At 40.7% G+C, this 25,290-nt stretch overlaps 2 protein-coding genes across 16 annotated transcripts in view; both read left to right on the forward strand.

Moving 5' to 3' along the window:
* The window catches only part of atp11c (ATPase phospholipid transporting 11C), a 55,718-nt gene extending 33,881 nt beyond the window's left edge, over nucleotides 1–21,837 (forward strand). For 2 of the 12 annotated variants that reach the window (XM_061685043.1, XM_061685053.1), the window contains 16 exons: nucleotides 1,542–1,712; nucleotides 3,697–3,908; nucleotides 3,986–4,057; nucleotides 4,143–4,216; nucleotides 4,369–4,472; nucleotides 4,565–4,746; nucleotides 5,913–6,179; nucleotides 6,764–6,938; nucleotides 7,445–7,547; nucleotides 7,629–7,774; nucleotides 7,857–7,916; nucleotides 8,996–9,123; nucleotides 9,494–9,629; nucleotides 9,709–9,774; nucleotides 9,863–9,966; nucleotides 10,040–11,389. In XM_061685043.1, the coding sequence (XP_061541027.1) occupies nucleotides 1,542–1,712; nucleotides 3,697–3,908; nucleotides 3,986–4,057; nucleotides 4,143–4,216; nucleotides 4,369–4,472; nucleotides 4,565–4,746; nucleotides 5,913–6,179; nucleotides 6,764–6,938; nucleotides 7,445–7,547; nucleotides 7,629–7,774; nucleotides 7,857–7,916; nucleotides 8,996–9,123; nucleotides 9,494–9,629; nucleotides 9,709–9,774; nucleotides 9,863–9,966; nucleotides 10,040–10,358 (2,319 nt within the window). In that variant the 3' untranslated portion in view covers nucleotides 10,359–11,389. Of the gene's footprint in view, nucleotides 1–1,541; nucleotides 1,713–3,696; nucleotides 3,909–3,985; nucleotides 4,058–4,142; nucleotides 4,217–4,368; nucleotides 4,473–4,564; nucleotides 4,747–5,912; nucleotides 6,180–6,763; nucleotides 6,939–7,444; nucleotides 7,548–7,628; nucleotides 7,775–7,856; nucleotides 7,917–8,995; nucleotides 9,124–9,493; nucleotides 9,630–9,708; nucleotides 9,775–9,862; nucleotides 9,967–10,039; nucleotides 16,451–18,231 lie in introns of those variants that run through there. The other 10 variants (XR_009769149.1, XM_061685046.1, XR_009769150.1 and 7 more) reach the window with 10 other exon arrangements.
* Nucleotides 21,838–24,808: 2,971 nt separating this feature from the next.
* mcf2a (MCF.2 cell line derived transforming sequence a) overlaps nucleotides 24,809–25,290 on the forward strand; it is a 39,514-nt gene continuing 39,032 nt past the window's right edge. For all 4 annotated transcript variants that reach the window (XM_061685406.1, XM_061685409.1, XM_061685408.1 and 1 more), the window contains exon 1: nucleotides 24,809–25,138. In XM_061685406.1, the coding sequence (XP_061541390.1) occupies nucleotides 25,027–25,138 (112 nt within the window). In that variant the 5' untranslated portion in view covers nucleotides 24,809–25,026. The remainder of the gene's footprint in view (nucleotides 25,139–25,290) is intronic.

Here is a 25,290-nt window from a genome sequence, read left to right on the forward strand (position 1 = left end):
GTGTGTTTAGCTGTTATATCAGCCTAGGGTGGGTACTTTGAGTCAAAGGTTCGGAGTACATTCTGGTTTAAGGATTGATGCAATGATTTCTTTTTTAACCTAAATAATTTTTTCGGTGCGTGAATTTCAGAGTACAATGAGACATTGAATTGCATGAATTTCAATTAAAAATACAAAAAAATGTTGGTGGCGGCACGGTGGAAGACTCGTTAGAGCGTCAGCCTCACAGTTCTGAGGACCCGCGTTCAATCCCCGGTCCTGCCTGTGTGGAGTTTGCATGTTCTCCCCGTGCCTGCGTGGGTTTTCTCCGGGCACTCCCACATCCCAAAAACATGCATTAATTGGAGACTTTAAATTGCCCGTAGGTGTGAATGTGATTGTGAATGGTTGTTTGTTTGTATGTGCCCTGCGATTGGCTGGCAACCAGTTCAGGATGTACCCCGCCTCCTGCCCGATGACAGCTGGGATAGGCTCCAGCACGCCCGCGACCCTAGTGAGGAGAAGCGACTCAGAAAATGGATGGATGGATGGAAAATGTTGGTGTTGTAAAACCAGTAGTGTAGATGGTGACTGATCCCAAAATGTCTTGGCCACAACATTAGGCACACTTGCACATTCTAATGAGATTGGTTAGGTTGAGTTGCCTTTAAAAAGGATAATACTGTTTGCTTTTTATTGACCCTGTCAATTTTAGACTGCATTTAACACTGGTTGGTAACCCACTGTTTTTGAAACACTTTACAGTGTATAATTCAGTACTTAATAATGTATTTTTTTAAAGCCGCGTTTTAGGTACAGCCATTAGATTGTGCATGTTTAACAAAATAAGCGGCCAGTGTAATACTATTGAATCCATCCATCCATTTTTCGTACTGCTTATCCTCACTAGGGTCGCGGGTGAGCTGTGGAGCCTATCTCAGCTGACTCTGGGCAAGAGGCGGGGTACAGCCTAAACTGGTCGCCAGCCAATTGCAGGGCACATATAAACAAACTCGCACTCACATTCACACCTACGGCAATTTAGATTTTTCAATTAACCGACCATGCATGTTTTTGGGATGTGGGAGGAAACCGCAGTACCCGGGAAAAACCCACACACGCACGGGCAGAACATACAAAGTCCATATAGGCGAGGCCGGATTTGAACCCGCGTCCCCAGAACTGTGAGGCAAATGTGCTAAAGAGTTGTCCACTGTTCTGCCCAACTATTAGATTATTCCAGAAAATGATGAAACATTAACTGGCAAAATGTGATCTCCCCTCTGATTACAACAGATGTACTTTTAAATGCTAATAGGTGACCCCGAGCACTGTGTGTCATTTTGACTTATTTAGTTTTATGGCACTTTTAATTGCAGTCAGTTGCCATTGACATTTGGATTTGCCCGGTGATTGAGATGAGAGAGATGCAAATGTATTGCTGTGTGGAAGGTTAATGATCAATCCAGTGATATTCTCTCATTGTGCCTCACTGTTCAAATTGACAACACGTTTTTTTAAATGACCATGGCATTGTGTTTTTTTATGTGTGCTGCCTGCAGGTGGAGTATGTCTTCACAGACAAGACGGGTACCCTCACTCAGAATAACATGGAGTTCATCGAGTGCTGCATCGATGGATTCCAGTACAAGCATCAAGACGCAAACTCAGAGTTAGATGGATTTTGTGTCACAGATGGCCCCGTGAGCAGACTAAAGGAAAAAGCTGGCAGGGTAGGTGTTTGGCAGTGTCACCCCATCTGTTGTACACAAAAAAAAGAAAAATTCATGCAAGCGGCAACATATGGCTGCAACATCGCTCAGAGCTCCGGAAGGCCCTTCACAGGTCACCCACATACAGTCTAGTTGCCATGTCAGCATATGTATTCAGCAGCCTGATGACTCTTTTATAGACTGTTGTACAACATGTATGTTGATAAGAAGTCTGTTCTGACAATCTAATTATCTAATCAATCGATTTATCTAATCTCTAGCTACTGTATATGACATTGGATCTGCAAACTTGCACACTTTTGTGACTGTCACCCCACAAGTTCCCAGTGGAGGCTTAAGTAATCACACAGGAATCATTACAGCAAATGTAGGTTCTTTAAGGTTCAACTATTTTAAAATTATGTATCTTCGCTCCCTCCTGTGGGGAGTCTGACAACAACTGTATACACCTTGAGACCACCAACAGTCCGCTGGTGGAACAAAAGTCTGAGAAAGCTGACTCGAAAGTACTTGGAGGAAAGGTTGTTGGAATTCTAAAAACTAGGGGTGTCCCGATCCGATCACCCTGAGACCACCAGCAGGCACCCAACATAAGGACTGTGGGCCTGTTTGGATTCTGATAGAAACTTTCCATATCTTTCGTATCTGAGAAAGCTGACTCGGAGGTCCTTGGAGTAAAGGTTGTTGGAATTGTAAAAACTAAGGGTGTCCCAATCCGATCTTTGAGATCGAAATCGGTCTGATGTCATTAAAAAAATGTACATTGGTTCGGATTGGACTGTTGCTGATTATTGTTCTCTGTTTGAGTAACATCACTTGATCAAGCCTTTTCCAACATCCCATACTACACAATAAGTAATGTATGTATGATTATTTATGATATTGGATCAGACCGATATCGATATATGCCAAAACTGAAGGCTGCAATATCTGTATTGGGTTAGTGAAAAAGTTGGATCGGGGTACCCCTAATAATGAGGGAGCATTAATTCATTACATTCATTCATTTTCCACGCCGCTTATCCTCACTAGGGTCGTGGGCATGCTTGGAGCCTATCCCAGCTATCTTCAGGCGAGAGGCGAGGTAGACCCTGAACCGGTTGCCAACCAATCGCAAGGCACATATAAACAAACAACCATTCGCACTTACATTCACACCTACGGACAATTTAGAGTCTTCAAATAACCTACCATGCATGTTTTTTGGGATGTGGGAGGAAACCGGAATACCCGGAGAAAACCCACGCAGGTACGAGGAGAACATGCAAACTCCACATAGGTGAGGCCAGATTTGAACCCGGGTCCTCAGCACTGTGAGGCAGATGTGCTAACCAGACGCTCACGTGCCAGGGAGCATTCATTATTTGCAGATTTTTACTCTTTGTGGTTGAGCTAGATCCATAAAGAAATAAATTTTAATTAGAAAATATTTTATTTATTTAATTAATGGATCTGTTTTATTTTCATTATTCTGTATGTCTGTTCGATCTTTATGTGCAGCCCTTTGTTACAGCTGCGGTTGTTTTTTAAAGTACCTGCTCCAGAAATAAAATTCAGCTGAGTATGTATTTGTTAATTTGGAAGTTAAACATGATGTACATATCTATCAGAGAGCTAAAGGAAAATTCCAGATTTAAAACCTAAGGACAACACAAAGATGAGTACAGAGTAATTTAAAAATGTTTGTTGTTGTAATTTGCTATGGTGTAAAACTGCACTGCATCATCATAACAGCTGTTTCTTTCTAATATTTTGGTTACCATAGCAACATGACCCTTTATAGTACAAAACCACTGCAAACAAGTTCTAAACACAATCATAGACATATGAGATGTTTTTTTTCCACTCACAATTTTTCATACAACTATTTACTGCATTTGGTAAGCTTATGCAAATGTACCCAATGTTGTGGCCAATTAGTGTTTTATCTTAAATACAGACTTTTGGCTCAAATAATTTGTATTCAATGTGATTGAATCGCTAGGAGCGTGAGGAGCTGTTTCTGCGCGCCCTTTGTCTGTGCCACACGGTCCAGGTGAAGGAGTCACCTGAGCCGAGTCAGGTCCAAGACGGCAGGATGGCCGACCAGGTGGATTCCCTCGGAGTGGATGCCATCGTGTTCCGTGTCCCCCTGGATGAGAGGGGCTTGATAGCGTCCTCCCCTGATGAGGTCGCCCTGGTCAAGGGGGCCATGAGGTACGGTGCCAGCTGCGGGATTAATTTCTCACTGAACATATGGAATGACTTTTTCGGTGATTTGTCTCCACCTGCAGGTATGGCTTCACCTTTCTGGGTCTCGAAAGTAAAGCCATGAAAATCCTCAACAGGAGCCATGAAGTTGAAGTGTAAGTTAGCACATAAAAAAAAACCACATCAGTCTGTCCTCATTGGTGTCTTAGTGGAATGTTTTTTGTTTTTTTTTCTTTTCAGTTATGAACTACTTCATGTGCTGAATTTTGACCCAGTGAGAAGACGGATGAGTGTAATTGTCAAATGCAAATCAGGTGAATGAGTTCAATGGTTTATTTGAATTTGATTTATTTGCCACCAAGTAGCACCGCGACCCTAGTGAGGAGAAGCGGTACAGAAAATGGAATGGAACCACAAAGTAGCAATGTCCTAACAATGTGTTGTTGTGCTTATCAATGTCATACAGGTGATATTGTGCTCTTCTGCAAGGGAGCAGACTCCTCAATTTTCCCCCGCGTCAGACAGGAAGAAGTGGGACCGATACGTGTGCACGTGGAGCGGAATGCAAAGGTGAGTGGATGACACATCCTTGCACATCACTGTAATCATTTCACAACAGATTTATATTAGGCTCTCTTGACGCGGTGTGCTTTGCGATGCAGGAGGGCTACAGAACGCTGTGTGTGGCTTACAAACTACTCAGCACGGAGGAGTATGCCCGGGCGGATGCACACTTGAGGGAAGCCAGGCTGGCTTTGCAGGACAGAGAGGAGAAACTCATGGCTGTTTATAATGAGGTGGAGACTGGCATGAGTCTCATCGGTGCGACTGCAGTTGAAGATCGGTGGGTGTTTTTTTTTTTTTTTGTGTGATACTTAAACTTTATGCAGCTGTTTTTTCACACTTACATATTCCTCCTCAGTACATCGTCACCTCTTCATATTTTAGTGGCGGTACTTGGCTTTTTTGTTAGACGATACTGCCATCTGGCGGTTCACATAATGTACATACAGTACACACTAAAGGTTGGGGATGCTGGGCTTTGCTTAGATTCAACTCAGCTCAGTTTAGAGAAGGTCAAGATTAAGTTCACCTGTAAATGTTATCGTGCATTTTATCTTATCGGTAATCCTGAAATTTCACCTATAAACCCCATATTTTTGTGAGTAGTGTATCTTCAATCATACTACAAGTGATATACCTCAATTTGCAGCCTGCATTCTTATTTGTACTTTTTTAAAGTTATTCATTTATATTTTTTTATTTTGGCGGCACATAATGTAGTGGTTAGTACGTCTGCCTCACAGTTAGGAGGTTTCAGGTTCGAATCTCAGTACCAGCCTACCTGTGTGGAGTTTGTATGTGTCACACGACACACCAAAATGTGCGTGTTAGGTCTGTTGAAGACTCCAAGTTGTCTGTAGGGGTGGATGTGAGCGTGGATTTTTGTTTGTCTACATTTTCACTGCGATTGACTGGCATCCAGGGTCTACCCCACCTCTTGCCCAAAGTCAGCCAGGATGGACTCTAAGCTCACCCATGACCCTAATGAGGAAAATGGAGGGATGGCAGTATTTTCTTTCAGATGTTCTGAGGATATTTCCATTCAACTAGGTGAAAATCCACATCATAAAAAATTATGAAAAACTTTGATATAATTATTATTATTATTATTATTTTACGATTGGAAGAAGATTAATACAACAAATCTAAACCATCTCTCAAATCATATCCAATTTCAGCATGTGTATGCAAAGTCAGAAGGTGTCAAAACAATTTTTATCAAATTTTGTTTTGCGCCAGCAACTGGTCCAATTTAACATATCCAGATGCTTAAATAGTCCCGTCAGGTCAGGTTGAAATTCTTGTGCTGGGATCCAAGTAGCTAAAAAGAGGTAAAGTTTGATCTACTAGAATTTACAGAGATTAATCCACATAGCCAAACTGAAACGGTTTGATTTCGCAGCTTTGATTTGATTTAGTTAATGTAGTAAAATTCGTCTTTTGCAGACTTCAAGAAGAGGCTGCAGAAACAATGGAGGCTCTGCAGGGGGCAGGCATTAAGATCTGGGTCCTGACGGGGGACAAAATGGAGACAGCAAAGTCCACCTGTTTCGCCTGTCGCCTGTTTCAGAGGTCCACTGAGCTGTTTGAGCTAACAGTGCGCACTCTTGAAGAAGGAGGTCGGAAGCGCGAGGAACGACTGCACGAGCTCTTACTCGAGTATCACAAGAAAGCGGTGCAGGATGCGCCATCCTTAGAAAATAGTGTCAGCAGGTTGGCGTCTCATTTTGTGATATGTGCTGTATCTCACCCAAAAAAAACTCATCCCTTACATTTTTTGATTTTTTTTTCGTTTTCTTTTAATGCAATAATAATGAAGAAATTACTTTGCTGCTATGTAAAGTAGTCAGTGTGCGTCTTACTTTACTGTACCCTAACTATTTCTCAATCCACAGTGATTAAATTGTAAGTAAAAACGGCAAATTTAACACATTCCCCATTCACACCTGGGACCTTGTAACACCAACTAGTCACATGATACAGGGAAAGGAAAATGGTTAATTTGGCCCACTTTGGGCATTTTCACATAGGGGGGTAGTGCACAGTTTAGACTGATTGTTGTTATTTTAAGAGGACAGTAAATTCGCACTGTTATACAAGGTGCACACTGGTTACATTGTAGCAAAGTGTCATTTCTTCACTGTTCTCCCATGAAAATACACAGTAAAGTCTTTACAAAAATGTGAGGGGTGTACTAATTCTGTGAGCTATTATATCAACACAGTGGAGTAAAAAATTGAAGTGCATGAAAGTCTTTCCTCAAGTGCTTAAAGCCTCATTGTTTTTTTTCCAAACAGGAACTGGTCAGTTACCAACCATGAATACGGTTTTATTATTGATGGAGCCACTCTGTCAATGGTGCTCAACTCCACCGATTCCAACTCCAGCCACTACAAGAATCTCTTCCTACAGATTTGCCAAAATTGCACCGCTGTGCTGTGCTGCCGCATGGCTCCATTGCAAAAGGCCCAGGTCAGGAAAAATGTCCACGTATCCATTGTATGTTGCCCTTATCCTCATTGGAGTCATGGGTGAGTTGGAGCCTATCTGAGCTGACTTTGGGCAAGAGGCAAACTACACCCTGGACTGGTTAGCAGTCAATCAGTGCATATATAGACAACCAACCACCCATCTATCCATCCATGAATTTCTGTACTGCTTGCCCTTAGTCACATGTGAGCTGGAGCCGATCCCAGCTGGTGTCAGGTGAGAAGTGGGCTACACCCTGGACTGGTTGGCAGCCACAGGGTGTAAATAGACAAATTACCATTCACACTCAGCTTGACAATTTATTGTCTTTAATGAACCTTATGTGCTTGTTTTGGGGGATTTAGGGAGGAACCCAGATTGCCCAGAGAAATCCCACATAAAATGTGCTAACCACTATTTTACTGTACTGCCACAAAAACATTCACTTGTAAATGAATAAATTAAAAAATCTGTCAGATTTCTCATTTGCTGCCTTATTCTTTCTTCAGATAGTAAAACTGGTAAAGAACTCAAAAGGTAACCCGATTACACTCTCCATTGGTGATGGCGCGAATGATGTCAGCATGATTTTGGAAGCTCATGTTGGCATTGGTGAGAAATCTCGTGCTAAATCTGACAAATGCCCAAGTACCCAAACGTCCTTTGACGAATGATCCATTGTTGGTATTTCAGGCATCAAGGGTAAAGAAGGTCGACAGGCAGTGAGGAACAGTGACTACGCCATTCCCAAACTAAAGCACCTGAAGAAACTCCTGCTGGCCCATGGACATCTGTACTATGTTCGCATTGCACACTTGGTGCAGTATTTCTTTTACAAGGTAGGATAGCAAAACACTACCCCACCCTGCCCCAAACAGGCTAAGAATATGCTTTTGTGTCAATCATCTCATTTGTCTGCAGAACCTGTGCTTCATCTTACCTCAGTTTTTGTACCAGTTCTTCTGTGGCCATTCCCAGCAGGTGAGTATGCTTTGGGAACTGTTTAAAATGTTTAAAAATGTTGTGATCATAAAAGTAGGCCCTCAAACTCCCTCCCTGTCCCCCATCTTCTTCCCTCAGATTAACCCTCTTTTATTGCCCCTCAGATGTCTGAAATTCTATGCAAGATTCAGACATATTTTGCATCCCTCAGAGTACAAATGTCTGATCTGTATGTGTAGTGGCAGTATAGACTGTAACTGGAGTTCAAGAATTAATTATACACTATCAATATCAAATGGCCTCTTATAAATGGGTATTTCCCTGATTGAAATCTTTCATGAACTTTTGAAAGATTTAAATCAACTTGGTCTAGCAGGGCTCATATGACTTAATATTGTTTAAGTCTATATATGTTTTTTTTTTTTTTTTTTTTTTAAGTCGGTGATGACATCATTGATATTTTTACAGTTCTGTAATAAGAAAATCAAAGGAGGGAGGGAATGCTTGGCAATCTTTATTCACTGATGTGACATATGGGTGAAATTTATTCAGTACACATATGTTAAAACACAAGCACATGGATGATTTCCAGCCTGAGAAAAAAATCCTCTCACGCGGTGGGCTTACCACTCGGACAGACTCGTCGTTCCGGGCCCACCACAACAGCGAGTTCTGCATGGCGATATTTTCTAGCGCTTTCAAATAATCACATACCTCGTCATCTGTGGTGGAATAGTTCCCCCTTCTCCTTCCATTTTGCTAGTGCAGGCTGAAAAGTTCTTCAGCCTGGCTTTTGCCCCTTTACTGGTTCACCCTCACTTCCAAAAGCTGCACATTCATAAATAGAAGACAGTATAAATCAATTAAGGTGACAGACTAACTTCATTCATTGTACTCATCTGTTTCTGCAAACAGCTATGCCTCCTCAAGCCAAAAACAAATACTTGAAACATTGTGGAGTAGTAAAGTCGATAAATTAACTAGTTGTCTAGTTTGTACAACCTGTGTGTGTTAGCTTTTTCCGCTCCATGATATTAACCCCTGGTGTCCCTATCCCTTCCAAACCTCTTTCTCCGTTCACATCCCCAACCTCCTTCCATCTTGCCCATCTTGCCTAGCCCCTCTATGATGCAGCCTATCTGACGATGTACAACATCTGCTTCACCTCTATGCCCATCCTGGCTTACAGCCTCTTGGAGCAGCACATCAGCATTCAGGCTCTGCTGAGCAATGCTCCCCTATACAGGTAAACCCTGGAACCTTATCAGATCTGCAAAGTTGTTGTTTTATGTAGCTGAACCTGAGAGGTTGTATGCATATATATATTTTTTTTGTTAACTCATTCCCTGCCAGCCCTTTTCATACCATTTTGATTGATCTTTCAAGTACACAGCTATCGAAGTTATTTACAGAACATACTGTTGTTCACATTTGAGAGAATGACCATATTATATGTATAATAATAGTACTAATAATAGTTGTGTAATTATTTACATTTGGGTATTTGCACAGATTTTTTTGATCAGACACTACTGCACACTTCTTGCTTGTATAGCAAATAAAAAATGTCTCATCATTTTAATGAAATGTGTCATTTTATTCTTGCCCATCTTAAGAGAGATTCGTAAGAATGCCATGTTGCGATGGCAACCCTTCCTCTACTGGACATTACTGGGGGTCTTCCATGGTTTGGTCTTCTTCTTCGGTGTCCGATGTATGTTTAGGAACTCGGCCTTGCAGGATGACGGCCAGGTTTGTTTCAGTTCATCCCTTGCCTTGTTGTACTCTGTGAATTTGAGCTCATGTGCTTTGCGTGTATCTTTATGTCCAGGTTTATGGAAACTGGTCGTATGGCACAATTGTCTTCACTGTCCTTGTCTTCACTGTCACACTAAAGGTGAGCAGCAGCTTAGATGAATACATACTGAATAAGTTTAGCAGGAAAATATGAAGATGTCTCATTTTTTTACTAATTTTTTCACTAGCTTGCTCTGGACACTCGACACTGGACATGGATCAACCACTTTGTAATATGGGGCTCTCTTGCGTTTTACATGCTATTCAGCTTCTTCTGGGGAGGAATTATTTGGTGAGTAAACAGTAGATCTTACTCGTGTTTCTCGCAGCTAGTGTCAACCATTGTTTTCGCTACACTGCTGCAGGCCGTTCCTGAGGCAGCAGCGTTTGTATTTTGTGTTTGCCACCATGCTGAGTTCTGTGTCAGCCTGGCTGGTCATCATCCTGCTCATCGGGCTCAGCCTACTGCCAGAGATCCTTCTGGCCGTCTTCCGCAAGCGCTGCAGTCCCTGTTCTCAGGTAGCGCTTGCACACACACACTCATGCATGCAAACGCTTGGCCGTATAATATTTATTTTATGTTTTTACATTAATCCTGCTAAATCCCTAAGTCTCTCTGATACTTGCTTTTTGTTGGATTTAACCACATTAAGAGACATGTTACTACTGTACATACTTAGCTAGTCTGGTAGGCAGTACTGGGGGGGAGGGCAGCATTAGGTACACCTGTATACACACTTGTTTCTCAAACCTTTTTCATCAGGTACCACTTTAAAAAAATGCTTTCAAAGTACCACCATCATGACTAACATGAAAATACAATAGCGTACTAGAGGCAAACGAGAGAGATTTTATTCCTAAAATATATATTTAGTATCATTGTAAGCCACGGTAACATCACGCAGTTTCAGAATCAGAATCATCTTTATTTGCCAAGTATGTCCAAAAAACACACAAGGAATTTGTCTCCTGGTAGTTGGAGCCGCTCTAGTACGACAACAGACAGTCAATTTACAGAACACTTTGGAGACATAAAGACATTGACAAAAAACAATTGTGCAAAAAGATGCAGTCCTCTAGCACTTAAACAGGAAGAAAAAACTACTTGAATGATTCAATGAAAATATATCTTGAAAATGTAAACTAATAAGTTAAATACAGCTCTACACTCTTTCGCTGTCACCCAAGTCACACGCCAGGCCCCACACTGTCACAGACACGACAGTAGTGAATGCAAGTATGGCGACCCTAAGTGAACAACAACAATACCTGCACCTCACATGCACATTTTGTTGTTTGATCATGCAAAATATATATTTTTTATCTAAGTATTCAATGGGATAATTGGTAGAATAGTAATTTCTAATCATATTTGATAGCTACACACCCTGCTAGAAACCCAATGATAAATATTTTGTTAAATTAAATTATGCAGGTGTACCTAATATTATGACTAGTGTGCATATGTATAGACCGTGCTTTCTGATGTAGATTGCCTATTGTTTTTGGAACTAATTTTCCTTCCTAGAACCGCTTTCAGCACTTAACACTTTCTCCTCACTCTACTTCACTGTCTCTGCTCTCGCTTCCTCCGTGGACCCCCGCCCCGGTCTTCTTAAAGATGAAGCACCGCCTTCCTTCCTCGGGGACTTCTACCATCTTCATGTTGTCGCAGACCGCTAGCACGCACAGCTTCTCATGGAGTGACTGAGGTCTCTTTCTCTTTCTGTTAGTCTCTCTGCCCTTTCTGTGTCTGCACTTTTTCATTCCTTTCTCCACTGGAGTCTCCTCGTTTCCCACCCTTCACATAATCACTTAATCAAAATTTGGAAAAAGCTTGATTGAATCAACCGGCACCTTCAAACCTTAATTTTAGGACTTAAAAAGGAGGAGCAGAGTGAAGGAGGGCTGAAAGTCTGTGCCAAAAACAAAACCCAAGAAAAAAACATAAATTGATCAAGTGTCTCATTATTTTGTGCGCGTTTGTGTCGGTCAGGCGTGTGTCTCCCTGCTGCCACAGCATGTGCAGTGCAGTCTGGTCAATTCAGCACACCCAAGCATCCCAGTCTGCATGAGGCTCAAGTCAGCAACCAGATAATTGACACACACCGCAAAACCCCCTTCTGGCCACTCCATTCTGTTTGTCTATGTGTGTGTATGTTTTGTGTGCTTCAGAGTTCAGGGCAGGAGTGGGAGAACTTTTGATTTTTGGACATTTGATTTTTAAAATGGACAGATGGGCCAAATCGTTTGGCATTTTCTTATTTGTAATTGCAGTAATTATGGCTAACCAATTGTGTCGTAAAAAATGTTAAATGTGCAGTGTTCCTCGCATAATCGCAGACTTTAAATATTGCTTTGGCGCCATTTTCTGGCATCTACAGCAATTCTTAACATTTTTGGGGGGATTTCAATTACGCGCGGTGTTCGCTATAACCCCCGGAACACTATGTAAAAAATTTCCTTACAATAGTTGGTTTTACTTACAACATAATGTAATATATAAATTAAAGTGTTAAATACAACATTATTAAATACTGTACATTTTAATTACCCACTTGTTAGGGCAAATGACTTAATAATGGCCGAAACGTATTTGCAGGATTTTCTGATTGCCGGATTTCACCTTGACGAATAACATTCTGCAAGAAAACTTTTTCAAAATAAGTGCACTTTTCAGATAGGTTTTGCTTTTCAGCCTTTACATGATAATGGATCATACAGGATTTTCATAATGCAAATGCTTGGTAGGCCGGACAAAATAACAGAGTAGGCTGTACGTGTCTCACGAGCCTTACTTTGCCCATCCCTGATATAGGTGCTGGACCTATAATTATATTGTATGTCATGTTAAATGTTCAAATAGAGTAGCTACATGAGTCTCAAACAATTGAGTCAAAAATTGTAACTAACGGAGGTAAGCAAAGAAGGAGCAGGTATTGTATTTGTCTGATTTACTGTTGAAAGAGGTGTTTTAAAAACCCTGTCAATGTTCATGTGTCTCGCTGTATCAAGTCCTCTTTTGTATAGTTCTACTGCTTGTGTCTGACAGCAATCATAAAACAGAGTAAGGCCTGGTACACACAAGGATTTTTCAAATCTTTATGGATTTTTGGATCTGTCTGACAGACCCCACACACAAAGATAAAAATCGGCATTTAACAGTTTTGGTCATATTGTGTGTAGTGTGTTCCTTTAATCGCAACACATAACACCACACGCTTAAGGATTCTGTTCCTCCACTGATCTACAAACAAGTCAGCGAAGGCAGGTACAGTATATCACATGATCACACGTGATCTCACAAAAACGAAGAGGGGCAGACACTTCCGGTTATGTGCAGAGTGTTGTCGAAGGGACTGGAGGCGAGAGTGTTGCAGAATGGCGACGTCATCAAAAAAAATAAATAAAACTTTGGAAAATACTTATCGTCTGGGGAACCCACTTTTACACAAAAAACAACATCGGGTAAGATATGTTTGTTTTTATTTACGGTCATTTCCTTGTTCGTCACTAAGGGCACTTCTTGATTGGCTACATTCCATTTCACGTCACAATTCCCGGAGTCATGACTTGGGGAGACGTCTGCTTTCCCCAAACACACGCACAAAGATTTTTGGTCGTCGTACATATTGAACTCGTTAAATATTTAAGATTTTCGGCCCCGACCCATTTCTTACTCTAGAGTCGGGACAAATTACTCTCAACACACCTCAGACGTAAGGATAATCTTATAAGACATACGATTGCCTGGCGTTTGACGTCCTTTGTTGGGAAGGAGCAAAATCGAGACGAAACCAGCCCGATTGTCTTTGTGTGTACTAGGCCTAAGGCCATGTATGTGTGTGCTTGTATGACGGGGCCATAAGGAACCTAATTCAGGATTACCTCTCATACACACTATTGAAGCACTCTCACATTCAACTCATGTTTTTCACTCACACAAGTGAAAACGCTCTTACACTAGTGAAACACTTAAGCACTAGTGAAATGCCCTTATAGACACTAGTGAAACACTCATACACAGTTTTTTTTTCACTCACATCCACTAGTGAAACGTACTTACTGGTGAAACACACAATAGTGAAATGCTCAAACACTAAGCTCTCATACAGACAGCTGAATTTTTATTTTTCATATTGATTTCTTTTTTTGCTCACATTCAGTGGTAAAACACCCTCAGACACACTACTAATAGTCTCATACACACTACTGGAATGCTCTCACACACTAGTGAAATGCTTTGATACACACAACCTTTTTTTTTTCCGCACACACCACTGCTAAAACGCTCTTATACAGACTGCTGAAACACCCTCACACACAGGACAGTGAAACGCTCTTTAGACCATGTGTCAAACTGGTGGCCCGGGGGCCATATTCGGCCCGCCACATCATTTTAAGTGGCCAGCCAAAGCAAATCATGTGCGGCGACTTAAATGTTTTTGCTGAAATACTAAAATTGCAAATGGCCTTCCCTTTCAATAACGTTGCGATATTAAGGATTATTTTGTTACCAAGCCACCAAGCCCCCTCTTGAAGTAAATTGCATACGAGTGTTTTTTTTTACTGGCGTCTGATTTCAAAACTAGCTATCCAACAATTTGTTGTTTATATGTACAACCCCAATTCCAATGAAGTTGGGACATTGTCTTAAACATAAATAAAAACAGAATACAATGATTTGCAAATCATGTTCAACCTATATTTAATTGTATAGACTACAAAGACTAGATATTTAATGTTCCAACTGATACACTTTATTGTTTTTAGCAAATAACACATTCCAAAAAAGCTGTGACAGGTGGCAAAAAAGACTGAGAAAGTTGAGGAATGCTCATCAAACACCTGTTTGGAACATCCCACAGGTGAACAGGCTAATTGGGAACAGGTGGGTGCCATGATTGGGTATAAAAGGAGCTTCCCTGAATTACTCAGTCATTCACAAGCAAAGATGGGCAAGGTTCACCTCTTTGTGAACAAGTGCCTGAGAAAAAAGTCGAACAGTTTAAGGACAATGTTCCTCAATGTACAATTGCAAGGAATTTAGGGATTTCATTATATACGGTCCATAATATCATCAAAAGGTTCAGCGAATCTGGAGAAATCACTGGATGTAAGCGGCAACACCGAAAACCAACATTGAATGCCCGTGACATTCGATCCCTCAGGCGGCACTGCATCAAAAACCGACATAAATGTGTAAAGGATATCACCACATGGGCTCAGGAACACTTCAGAAAACCAATGTCAGTAAATATGGTTAGGCGCTACATCCGTAAATGCAACTTGAAACTCTACTATGCAAAGCAAAAGCCATTTATCAACAAAATCCAGAAACGCCGCCAGCTTCTCTGGGTCCAAGCTCATCTAAGATGGACTGATGAAAAGTGTTCTGTGGTCCAACGAGTCCACATTTCAAATTGTTTTTGGAAATTTTGGACGTCGTGCCCTGCCGAGCCAAAGAGATAAACGATCCATCCGGACTGTTAGGGACGCAAAGTTCAAAAGCCAGCATCTGTGATGGTATGGGGCTGTGTTAGTGCCAATGGCACGGGTAACTTACACATCTGTGAAGGAACCATTAATGGTAAACGGTACATACAGGTTTTGGAGAAACATATGCTGCCATCCAAGCAACGTCTTTTTCTTGGACATCCCTGCTTATTTCAACAAGACAATGCCAAACCACATTCTGCACGTTACAACAGCGTGGCTTCATAGTAAAAGAGTGCGGGTACTAGACTGGCCTGCCTGTAGTCCAGACCTGTCTCCCATTTGATAATGTGTGGTGCATTATGAAGCGTAAAATACGACAACGGAGACCCTGGACTGTTGAACAGCTGAAGCTGTAAATCAAGCAAGAATGGGAAAGAATTCCACCTACAAAGTTTCAACAATTTGTGTCCTCAGTTCCCAAACGTTTCTTGAATGTTGTTAAAAGAAAAGCTGATGTAACACAGTGGTAAACATGACCCTGTCCCAGCATTTTTTGGAATGTGTTGCAGCCATAAAATTCTAAGTTAATGATTGTTTGCTAAAAACAATAGTTTATCAGTTTGAACATTGAATATGTTGTCTTTGTAGTGTATTCAATTAAATATAGGTTGAACATGATTTTAAAATCATTGTATTCTGTTTTTATTTGTTTAACACAACATCCCAACTTCATTGGATTTGGGGTTGTCATAATATGAGACGATCCTACATTTATATAGGTTCATAGTCAAAACGGCCTTCAGAGGGAAACCATACGATGTGGCTCACGACAAAAATCAGTTTGACACCCCTGTATAGACACTAGTAAAACGCTCTCATACACTACTACAGAAATGGTCTTACATTCAGACCAGTCAAACGCTGTTATACACTCTATTGAATATGCGTATTTCAGTTTATTATGAGTGCCTTTCAGAATGTGTGAAAGGATTTCAGTGGTGTGTGAGAAGAAAATGTAGTTGTGTGTGTGTGTGTGAGCATTTTAATAGTGTACGTAAGAGCGTTTCACTTGTATATATGTATGTGAGAGGGAAAAAAATAATCTGTTATGTTTCAGATTGTTTCATTTGTGTGCATGAGAGGTAATCCTGAATAATGTCCCTGACAGCCCCTCATTTGCTTGGCAGCTTAGTTACGTCTATGGTGTCCTCTTGCCTCACCCTTCCAGAAGAATCCAGTTGAGTCGAATGCGGGGAGTGTCCCATCCCCGCGGTCATCAGCCAGGCCCCTGCTCATGAGAACCTTTACAGATGAGTCCAATACTGTCATTTAAACAGGTACCAGTCCACCTTCGGCCCTTTTAAGCCAATCCAAGACTGGCTTCCAACCCTACCGCCTCAGCCCGTATCTTCACAGTCCTGGGTCCTAATTTAGTCTTACAAGGCACCAAATCCAAACAAGACGTCGTGTGTGGCTTTGTGTTGTGCAATCTGAAATTGGTTGGCTGAAGAGATGCATGATTTCTAGCAAATTTGTGTTCACTTTTCAATAAAACTGAAAAACTAAAAGTGCATTTTTAAATACTATTTTATGACCAAATTGCTCCTTTCAGCCTCCCTTTTGATGCCTCCCCGCTCTCACCCCACAGCACGTGCTTTGAAAAATCGAAATGTGTCTTTTGAGTGTGACTGTTTCCAGCATTGTTGTGTTTACCCACCACTCAGTGTATCAATACATCTGATGCGTTTGATACTGCGTTTGCTATTTTAGTGCAATGAGGTGGTCATGTGTGCATGTTGGAACTCTGCCTTTATTGTTAGTTTTAACCTCTAACAGAATGCAGCTGCAATACATTATATCGGCACAGTGGAAACGTCATGATTTAAAGAGTGGCCTGTCACTATAGTACTCATCCTGGTTCTTTCTTAATCAAACTTTATCAGTCCCTATTTCTTTTTAGTAATATTTGGATATGCAGTGGTGCCTTGAGATTTGAGTTACCAGGCTTTCGATTTTTGTTTTGTTTTGTTTTGTTTGTTTTTAGGTTTTTTTGTGTGTGTGAGAAGCAAGACGTAGACAGAACACTCACAGGCATATATATTTATCCTCTGTGAAGAACGACTAATATTACTACATCTTATTGAGCATACATGACGATCTCCTTCATTTGCATCCGTATGTTAGTATTAGTCTGCCTCCTGGTGGCTAAGGCACGCACACCGGAAGGAGCAGCACAATATCCATTGAATTGAGGCAAAAAAACTGTGGCAAATGTATTTACATTCTCTTTAAATAGGTCATTACTGTATGTCTTTAATAAAGCACATTATTATAGTGCTAGTTCTCATTAAAAAAAATAAGTTAACATTTTCTTTTATTGTATTTGGAGGAGTAGTTGATAGTTGTAGCTATAATAGTAGGTGATAGATTAATGGCATTTACATTCATTTCAATTGGGCAAGATGATTTCTGATATGAGTGTTTTGATGACCATGTAACTCATGCCTGTATTTCACGGCACCACTGTATTTGACAAACTATTCATTTTGTAGTATGTTTGCTAATTTTGACCAAAGCAAAACAACCAATCACAACTTTTCAATATGGAATCAGGGTTGAAAAAATTATAAAAAAATTTTACGTAAAAGTTGATTAATTAAAATATTTGTGAAAAGAAACTGGATGACTATGTTTTAACATGTATCAGACATTTTTGGTGTTACGGTGACTAACCATTAATGATACAGAGGCTTTTCTACTGTCAACATTTGGTTTTCAGTGTCCAAAATGTTCATATTGCAGCTGATTCAAATGACCTTGTAACTGCTCAGTGATATTTTTGGCAACATTTTTGAGAAACAATGTGAGCAAAGTCCTATCTCACGCTTCCCTCGGAAGCTGCAAACTTCCACCAATTCTCTCTGCAATGTGAACATCCAAAGCAGCAGCTGTGTGGTCGGAGGGCGTAGCTATTTTGTTCATAGTAGTTTTGGTTTTGTGTGCGTGTGTTTTGACCACGTCCTGTAGCTAGAGCGAAGTGTGACCGCCCCGTGACTTCTGAATGTGTTGTTGAACAATGGCATCAGGTGCTTAACCTTCATTTGTGTTCTCCAACTAGCTGCCCGACGATGACTGCCAGTGAGCACCCAGGTAAAGCAAAAGGAGAAAGACTAATATTCATTGTTGGGAAGTATCCAAAGTACAAATACTTCCTGACTGTACTGAAGTAGATTTTGCAGGTATCAGTACTTGAATTTGCAATTTTCTGATGAATTTTCACTTTTTTCCCCACATTTGAAAACATCTGCACGTTTGTTCTCCTTACTTTGTCAAATTCTCCATCAATGGCCTCATTTATGAGAATTGTTTGTTGATGGGTACAAAAATAATTTGTGGTTGAAAAATGTCTTATGCCATCTTAAATACTGGTGTTAAAAAATTGTCCTAAAACAAACAAAAAAAAAAAACACATTTGCTACCTCTGACTGTTTCTCTTACAGCCTTCCTTCAATCAAGAGAATTTGCCCCACTAATTTCTCTGTACATCTAGTTGCAGTGTATTCTCTCTGTGACTGACTTTTTTTTGTATTATTGTTTTTGCCCTTTCAGCACTTTGCTGGTGCATACATTAACCACCACCCCCTACCCCCCCACCCTCCCTCCAGGCTGCAGATGTGACACCCATCTCATACAAGCAGCTGAAGGAACGCCAGTGAAGCGACACACAGCAAGAGTGGCAGCAGCAAAAGCAGCCACATTTCAGGGTTCCATGCCAATCAGGTCAGATGCGTGACCATCACGGGAGAAGGCAAAACGGCACTTCTGACTCTGGGTTGAGGGGGGGGGGGGGAACTCAATTCTCTGTCCTCCCTTGTCCAATTTTGACAGTCCAACACACACACACACACACACACACACACACACACAGGCGCGCTGCTCTTACATGCCTGCAGGCCAGTGCCCTGCATTATTTTTAAACCTATCTACTCAGAAGACGGACCACTATTTTGTCTTTTACCTACAAATGAATGCATACACAGCTGCCTTGTCCCAATCTCTGACTGCTATGTTTTAACAAGCAGTTACAATGTTACCACTCACACCCAACGCTCGTCTGCATGGGGAATAATAGTAATAATAATTTTAAAAATCAGTCTTTGTGAAGCAATGTTTTAAAGATGACATGGCCAAGGTCTGTTTAATGGTTATTTTTTTTCATTTCCAACATGGATATCACTTTACTCATTTTTCTTTCCTCAATCAATGGTCTGGAAACCTGTCGCTCAAGTCAGAGAGTTAGTGGAAACCTGTCGCTCAAGTCGGAGAGTTAGCGGATACCCGTCCATGCGCTCTAAAAAGTCCAAAATGTGTGTGCCTGTGTGTCTGCGTAAGATTAAGGAATAGATTAGCGATTTAGGGGCACTGTGGCAAAGCTCGTAGCGTGACCTAGATAGTCACGCATCAACTGTTTGTGTTTAATTTAAAGAGTCCAATTAAGAGGAGAGAAATAATATATGTGCTATTCCGTACTGATCTCAGATGCTGAAAGCCAAAAAACACGTATGTGACCTAAGTGGTTTTTTTTGTTTGTTTGCTATCCACAAAATTCTGTAACGGGACAAAAGACGCTACAAATATCTTTGTGACTACTTGAATATATGTTCTTATGACCATTTACTTGGTAATCGAGTTAGATTAGTTTGCCACATAAAGTGGTGCCTTGACTTACGAGTTTAATTTGTTCCGAGACCGCATTCTTAACTCAAATTATCCTTGATGAATTATCCAACTGTCAAGTTTGTGGCTTGGTCAAAGGCGAGGAATGCAAGGCAAGAACATGGAGGACCCAAGTGCAGGGAGGCAACGCAGGAGTATATAAAGTAAATTTAATTCCAAAAACAAAGGAAAACAAAGATCATGAAAAAGTCTAAATGCTAAATTAACAAAGCCCAAAATCTAAACACAAAGTAAAAAAATCACTTGAGTAAGCCCAAAACAAGAAACAAGACATGATTGGTGAAATAACTGAGCGACAACTGGCAACTATGACATGGCACAGACAGAGACAAATACACCTGACAATAACAAGAACTGAACGAAACCAGGGAACTAAATACAAACAGATTGACGTGACAACGAGTAAAACCTGGACAAGACACGAGTGGCTGGAGAGAGCTGATTGGTCGACACAAGGTAGACGAGAACAGGTGGACGCAACAACCTACTGAGCACACGACAAACATGGAACACAGGACAACATGGAAGAAAACTAAACACAACCCAAGCCAAAACACAGACCAAGACATTTGAAATGAATTGACGTGCCATTAATTTGTTCCAGCCTCCCAAACAAAATGGTTAAAATCAGTTTTTATCAAAGAAAGATAACACTAATATTGTGCTTAAAAACATACACCAATGACAGAATTAAATCGAATGTTTATGAACGGTTTTTGCCACATTTTTGGGTTCAGTTTAGTGGACATTGCTGTTCTTTCGTGTGGTGGGCACCACTTGGCTTCCTGGCAGTATAAAAGGAGACGGTCACAACTCCTCACTAGTAATAATCGTCATTCTTCACAGAGGATAAAGAATAAGCCTGTGATTATTATGTTAGCCGTCTGTGACACTGATGCTATTCATTAGCCTGTCTATGGCATTTCCCATTATGTGTTAGCATTAAGAGAAGTGGACTTTTGTTTTAATTGCAGAACTTGTAATTCTCTTAGTTTGACAGTAAACCTCAATTGGGAGTGGCAATAAACCACTGCTGCTGCATGTGAGTTGAGTTGAGTTCACTGCCACTACGCATCTAAAATTTTTGTTCGCAAGTCAAATAAAAAAATCAGCCAAACGACAACTTGAAAACCTCTTAAGTTGGGTCACTCGTATCTCAAGGCACTACTGTATTTGAAGAAGAAGAAAAAAAAACAGCACCTCCAAATACATGGCAGACATGCTGCTCAATAATTTAAGCTAGATTTACCCAAATAAGAAGTGACTTAGGTCAATGTTACTTTTCGGAATCCTAGTAAATTCTTCAACCACTCCTGCACTGTTGGTGAAACGTCAGGAACGAAATGTTAATGGTTCACCAAGGCACATGGACCTCTGTATGTACAGTGTGACCCACTGTGTGGTTATATAATGCATATGATACATTCCATTCAATCATGCAAATACTTTGAGTTACACTATATCAAGGCTTTGTTTTTCAACGAGGATATTGTTACATATTTATTACCATTGTACTCACAAATGTTCTATTTTTAAGTCTTTTATTATGGTGGGTTAGCCTGTGTTGATATTCTTACCAAAAAAAAAATGCTTTCAGGCTTTTTTGTTACCTCCACACTGCACTGTGTTGGCAACAAAAGTCGAGCCTGCTTTGTTAAAAAAACTTTACAACCTTTAAGTGGCATATGTGATGCCGGTTTCCTTTTTTCCAGTGCTTAAAATCTTTGTGGAACCTAATGTTTTGCTTGTCTAAACCAGAGAATAAATCAAAAGAGTGGATTGTATTTTTAACTTTTTTCTTTCTTTCCCTCGTCACTTTTTTGTAAGAAAATCAAAATGTACCAAAAACCAAGAGGTTATGGACACTGTACCATCTCGTGCCCTTTTGGCTCGCCGGCCTCAAACACTCCTAAACCTCTAAGGTGAATGTATTGAAATCATATTTAAATCCTGAAGGTTTTACTGTAATAAAGACCATCTTGAAGAAATCGCCCCGTGCTCTTTTTTTGTGTTTGTGCGTGTGGTTAGTTGAGCACACTAAGCATACGCTGTGCAGTAATGACATGGCACGCAGGTTAAGCTGGATCAACTGTGTGGCTGAGGCCTTCCATGTACAGCAGAAGGGTCCAAACAACAAAGGCTGCAATGGCCATTTTCACATTCTTCACCTGTAATTTATTAAACACGCTAAAACCAATCTGTAAGTGGAGGCAAAGATAAACACACAAAGGTAAGGCAAATAGCATAAAGTCGAACGAACAGTTGCGATTCACACTACTTTCCTCTAAAATTAAATGACTAGTTATCTAGGATATTATGTATTTTAGTTGTAAATTGTTTTGTTGAATCTTTCCATGTTGAGGAAACGTCTGCAATTATTTGTAGTGGTAGTTGTCGTGGGTATCGCAACCCCCAGTCATACTGCCCTCCCGCCCACCTTTTAATTTTTTTATTTTTATTTTATTTTTATTTTTTTTTTAAAGTGTCAAATTTTATTTTCAGTACTGCTGGTATATACAGCAGGCAGTCTTTTATAAGGTACCTGAAATCAATACCTGAGTAAAAGTACAAGTATCATCATAAAATAACTGGTAGAAGTTGGTAACCTTGTAGAATATTACTTGAGTAAAAGTCAAAGTATCTGGCATTTGCTGTACAGGTAAGTTTGTAATTTTCAAAGAAAGAAAAAGATAATTATGATCTTCCACTACTGACCTGCTACGTTGTCATCCCAGAAAAGCACCTTATTCATAACTATTATACTACTATACCACCACTTTGAAGTTTAGTTTTTTTTGTGAGGCCACAAGGGTGTGCCTGCGTGTTTGTGACATGGTTGATGCCTCCTAAGTCACGCCATCTGCCTCTGATTGGTTGTTTGTCCTTGGGCATGGTGGTTTCTTGTATATCACAGTAGATCTCTACTGTGATATACAAGAAAGATATACAAGGCTGATTATTTTTCACAGATCCTTTTTATCATGTACTTCTGTCAAGTTATGACAGTTTTAACAAATGTGACAAAAAAGTTATTTTTTTTATTATTACTAACTCCCGCTTTAAGTATCAAATGTGCTTTTTTTTTAATGAGTGGTTCGAGTTTCAAAAATATAAAAACCTAATGGATACATGTTGGCTACTACGCATGTATAAAATACAATGTATGTTATGAACTCCAGTTTGAAATATATTTAATTCACCCCAATTCAAGATATAAACTTGTCCTTTTTCAGATTTAAGTTTAACTAGGCAAAATGAGATGTATACTGGAATTAGCACAAAAGTTAGGTACAGTGGGAGGAAAACGTGACATAACCTCGAGAGCTATTCACAGGAATCTTGATAAACTGTAAGAGTTTTGTAAAGAGGAATTGTTCAAAATTCTTCCCGGTTATGCACATCTGATCCGCAACTACAGGAAATGTTTGGTTGAGGTTATTGCTTCCAAAGGAGGGTCAACTAGTTATTAAATCCAAGGGTTACTTATTGCTTAGAGATGCACTAAACAAGCCCAAAGAAAATGGCATCTAAATTCGACACACCACTGAGAAGAGTAATGTTAATAAGCTTACCAAATGTGAATGAAAAGAATTATAAAAAATCGCTAAGTATATAAAATCAGCTTTCAAAGGCCACCTCTCAGCTCTCAGATGCTGTGGATGGTATCAAACATATTGAGGGGCGTGATAGCTTATACGATGTAAAATCACATTAGGAGGCTTAACTTCAAAATGGAATACTTTAATCATAAAAATAAGCACACAACTCAACTTACCATTGTCGGTGGTGATGTAACGTCACAGCTGAACGCGGCACCTGGTGACTGCGGGACGGTAGGAGGAAGCCCAGGTGGTTAGACAGTTGGCACTGCCCCATTCACTCGTATCAAGTTACCCACGAAGCCATATTGTCTGGTGAAAGTTTACAAAACTCTCCGCCATAAAATGTGCACTGGAGAGTCGGGTGGTGGTGTTGATGTTCAGCTCGCCATCTATGTGTGTCTTTAAAAAGTCAATTTCATCACTCTTTTATTTCCTCATGTTTTGGGGAGCTTGAAAAACATCATAGAACTCTTTCTTTAAATTGAGACATCCAGCAAAGACGGATTTTCGGGGTGTAGCTGTCATTAGCTTGCTAACTGCACGCTGGAGTTGTAAATGGGCCTTGTTATGGCAGCTAACCACAGCTAACTCACAACTGAGCAGCATAACCAAACAAAATGACATCACTTTGTATTTATAGTGAGGGAGGGAACTTGAGCTAGAAAGTATACGCCCCAGCCTTGTGATGTCATTTAGCCCCAGCCACAAAATCAGGAAAATTCAATTGGTGAAAAAGATGCTTAAGCTATATCTCATCAATTCAGCACAATATTTTGTTTTTAGTCTTTGCATACGTTGTCAGCACTTCAAACATATCAGTGTTTTGTTTCTAAATACATTAAATATCTGCTTAGAGCCTTTTTAATGGACGATTTTGCACTAGCGGGGCCGCAAATGGCCGCTGCGCCATAGTTTGGACACCCCTGACATACAGGAAACGTGTCTGCATCCGTCATGTCGTAGGCCTCGCAGCCCTCGACTGGATCTAAGAAAAGATTCAGTGTGGGTCACTTATGTGCACAATGACACACTTGTTCCCTTTGAATGTGATTGCTGTGCGGCAAATTGCCGACTAAGGGTGTGTTGGGACTTTCTTGTGCTCTCACAAAAGCACTCTCTTCCACAGCTGCTTCATGTCGGTGACTCCAAGAATGCTCGGGGCCAAACAATTCTCCCCACTGTATAGCTTTCAGAGCACTACACCGAAGCCATAAAACATGGGAGCATGAATTACAGTGAGGAGTTGGCTTGCTGTCAGGACTTTTTAGTGCAGAGGCGACACACGAAAGCCCAAAGAGAGGGAGCCAGGGAGGGAGGGAAGCTGGAGGAGGGGCAACACACAGGCAGTAAGTGGTCAGACGGAAGGAATCATGTTTGTTGTGAGTGAGGAAACAGCTGATCGAACGTTTGCTTTCTCTTGCGCAGAGGCGCCGCGTGCAGCTCTCGGTCAGCAAGTTCCAGCAGCATGAATGAAGCCTGGCTGGAGATGCATACGTACACTCACAAACTGTGTATGTAGAACTGGGAAGAGGATGTGAGAGGCTCTGGATTACTCTTCTCGTCAGCGAGGTGGAATGGGCCCGGCCTCGATGCAGGAGGAGTCCAGCATGGCCGAGACCGAGGAAGAGATGGAGAGCTATGGCTGCCTCCTGCAGGCCGGATCCCAACTGGAGAGCACACTGCAGCGTGAGTACATTTAACGCATTTAACAGAATTGGTGCTGTAAAATAATGCACTGGTAATGTATAAATACAGTGAATTTGCTGAAGTCTACACACACCCCTTCAAATGCCAGGTTTTTGCTGATGTGAAAACAAATTAGAGAGGTGAATGGTTTC

This window comes from Phycodurus eques, chromosome 9, assembly GCF_024500275.1.
Source record: "Phycodurus eques isolate BA_2022a chromosome 9, UOR_Pequ_1.1, whole genome shotgun sequence".
NCBI lineage: Eukaryota > Metazoa > Chordata > Actinopteri > Syngnathiformes > Syngnathidae > Phycodurus > Phycodurus eques.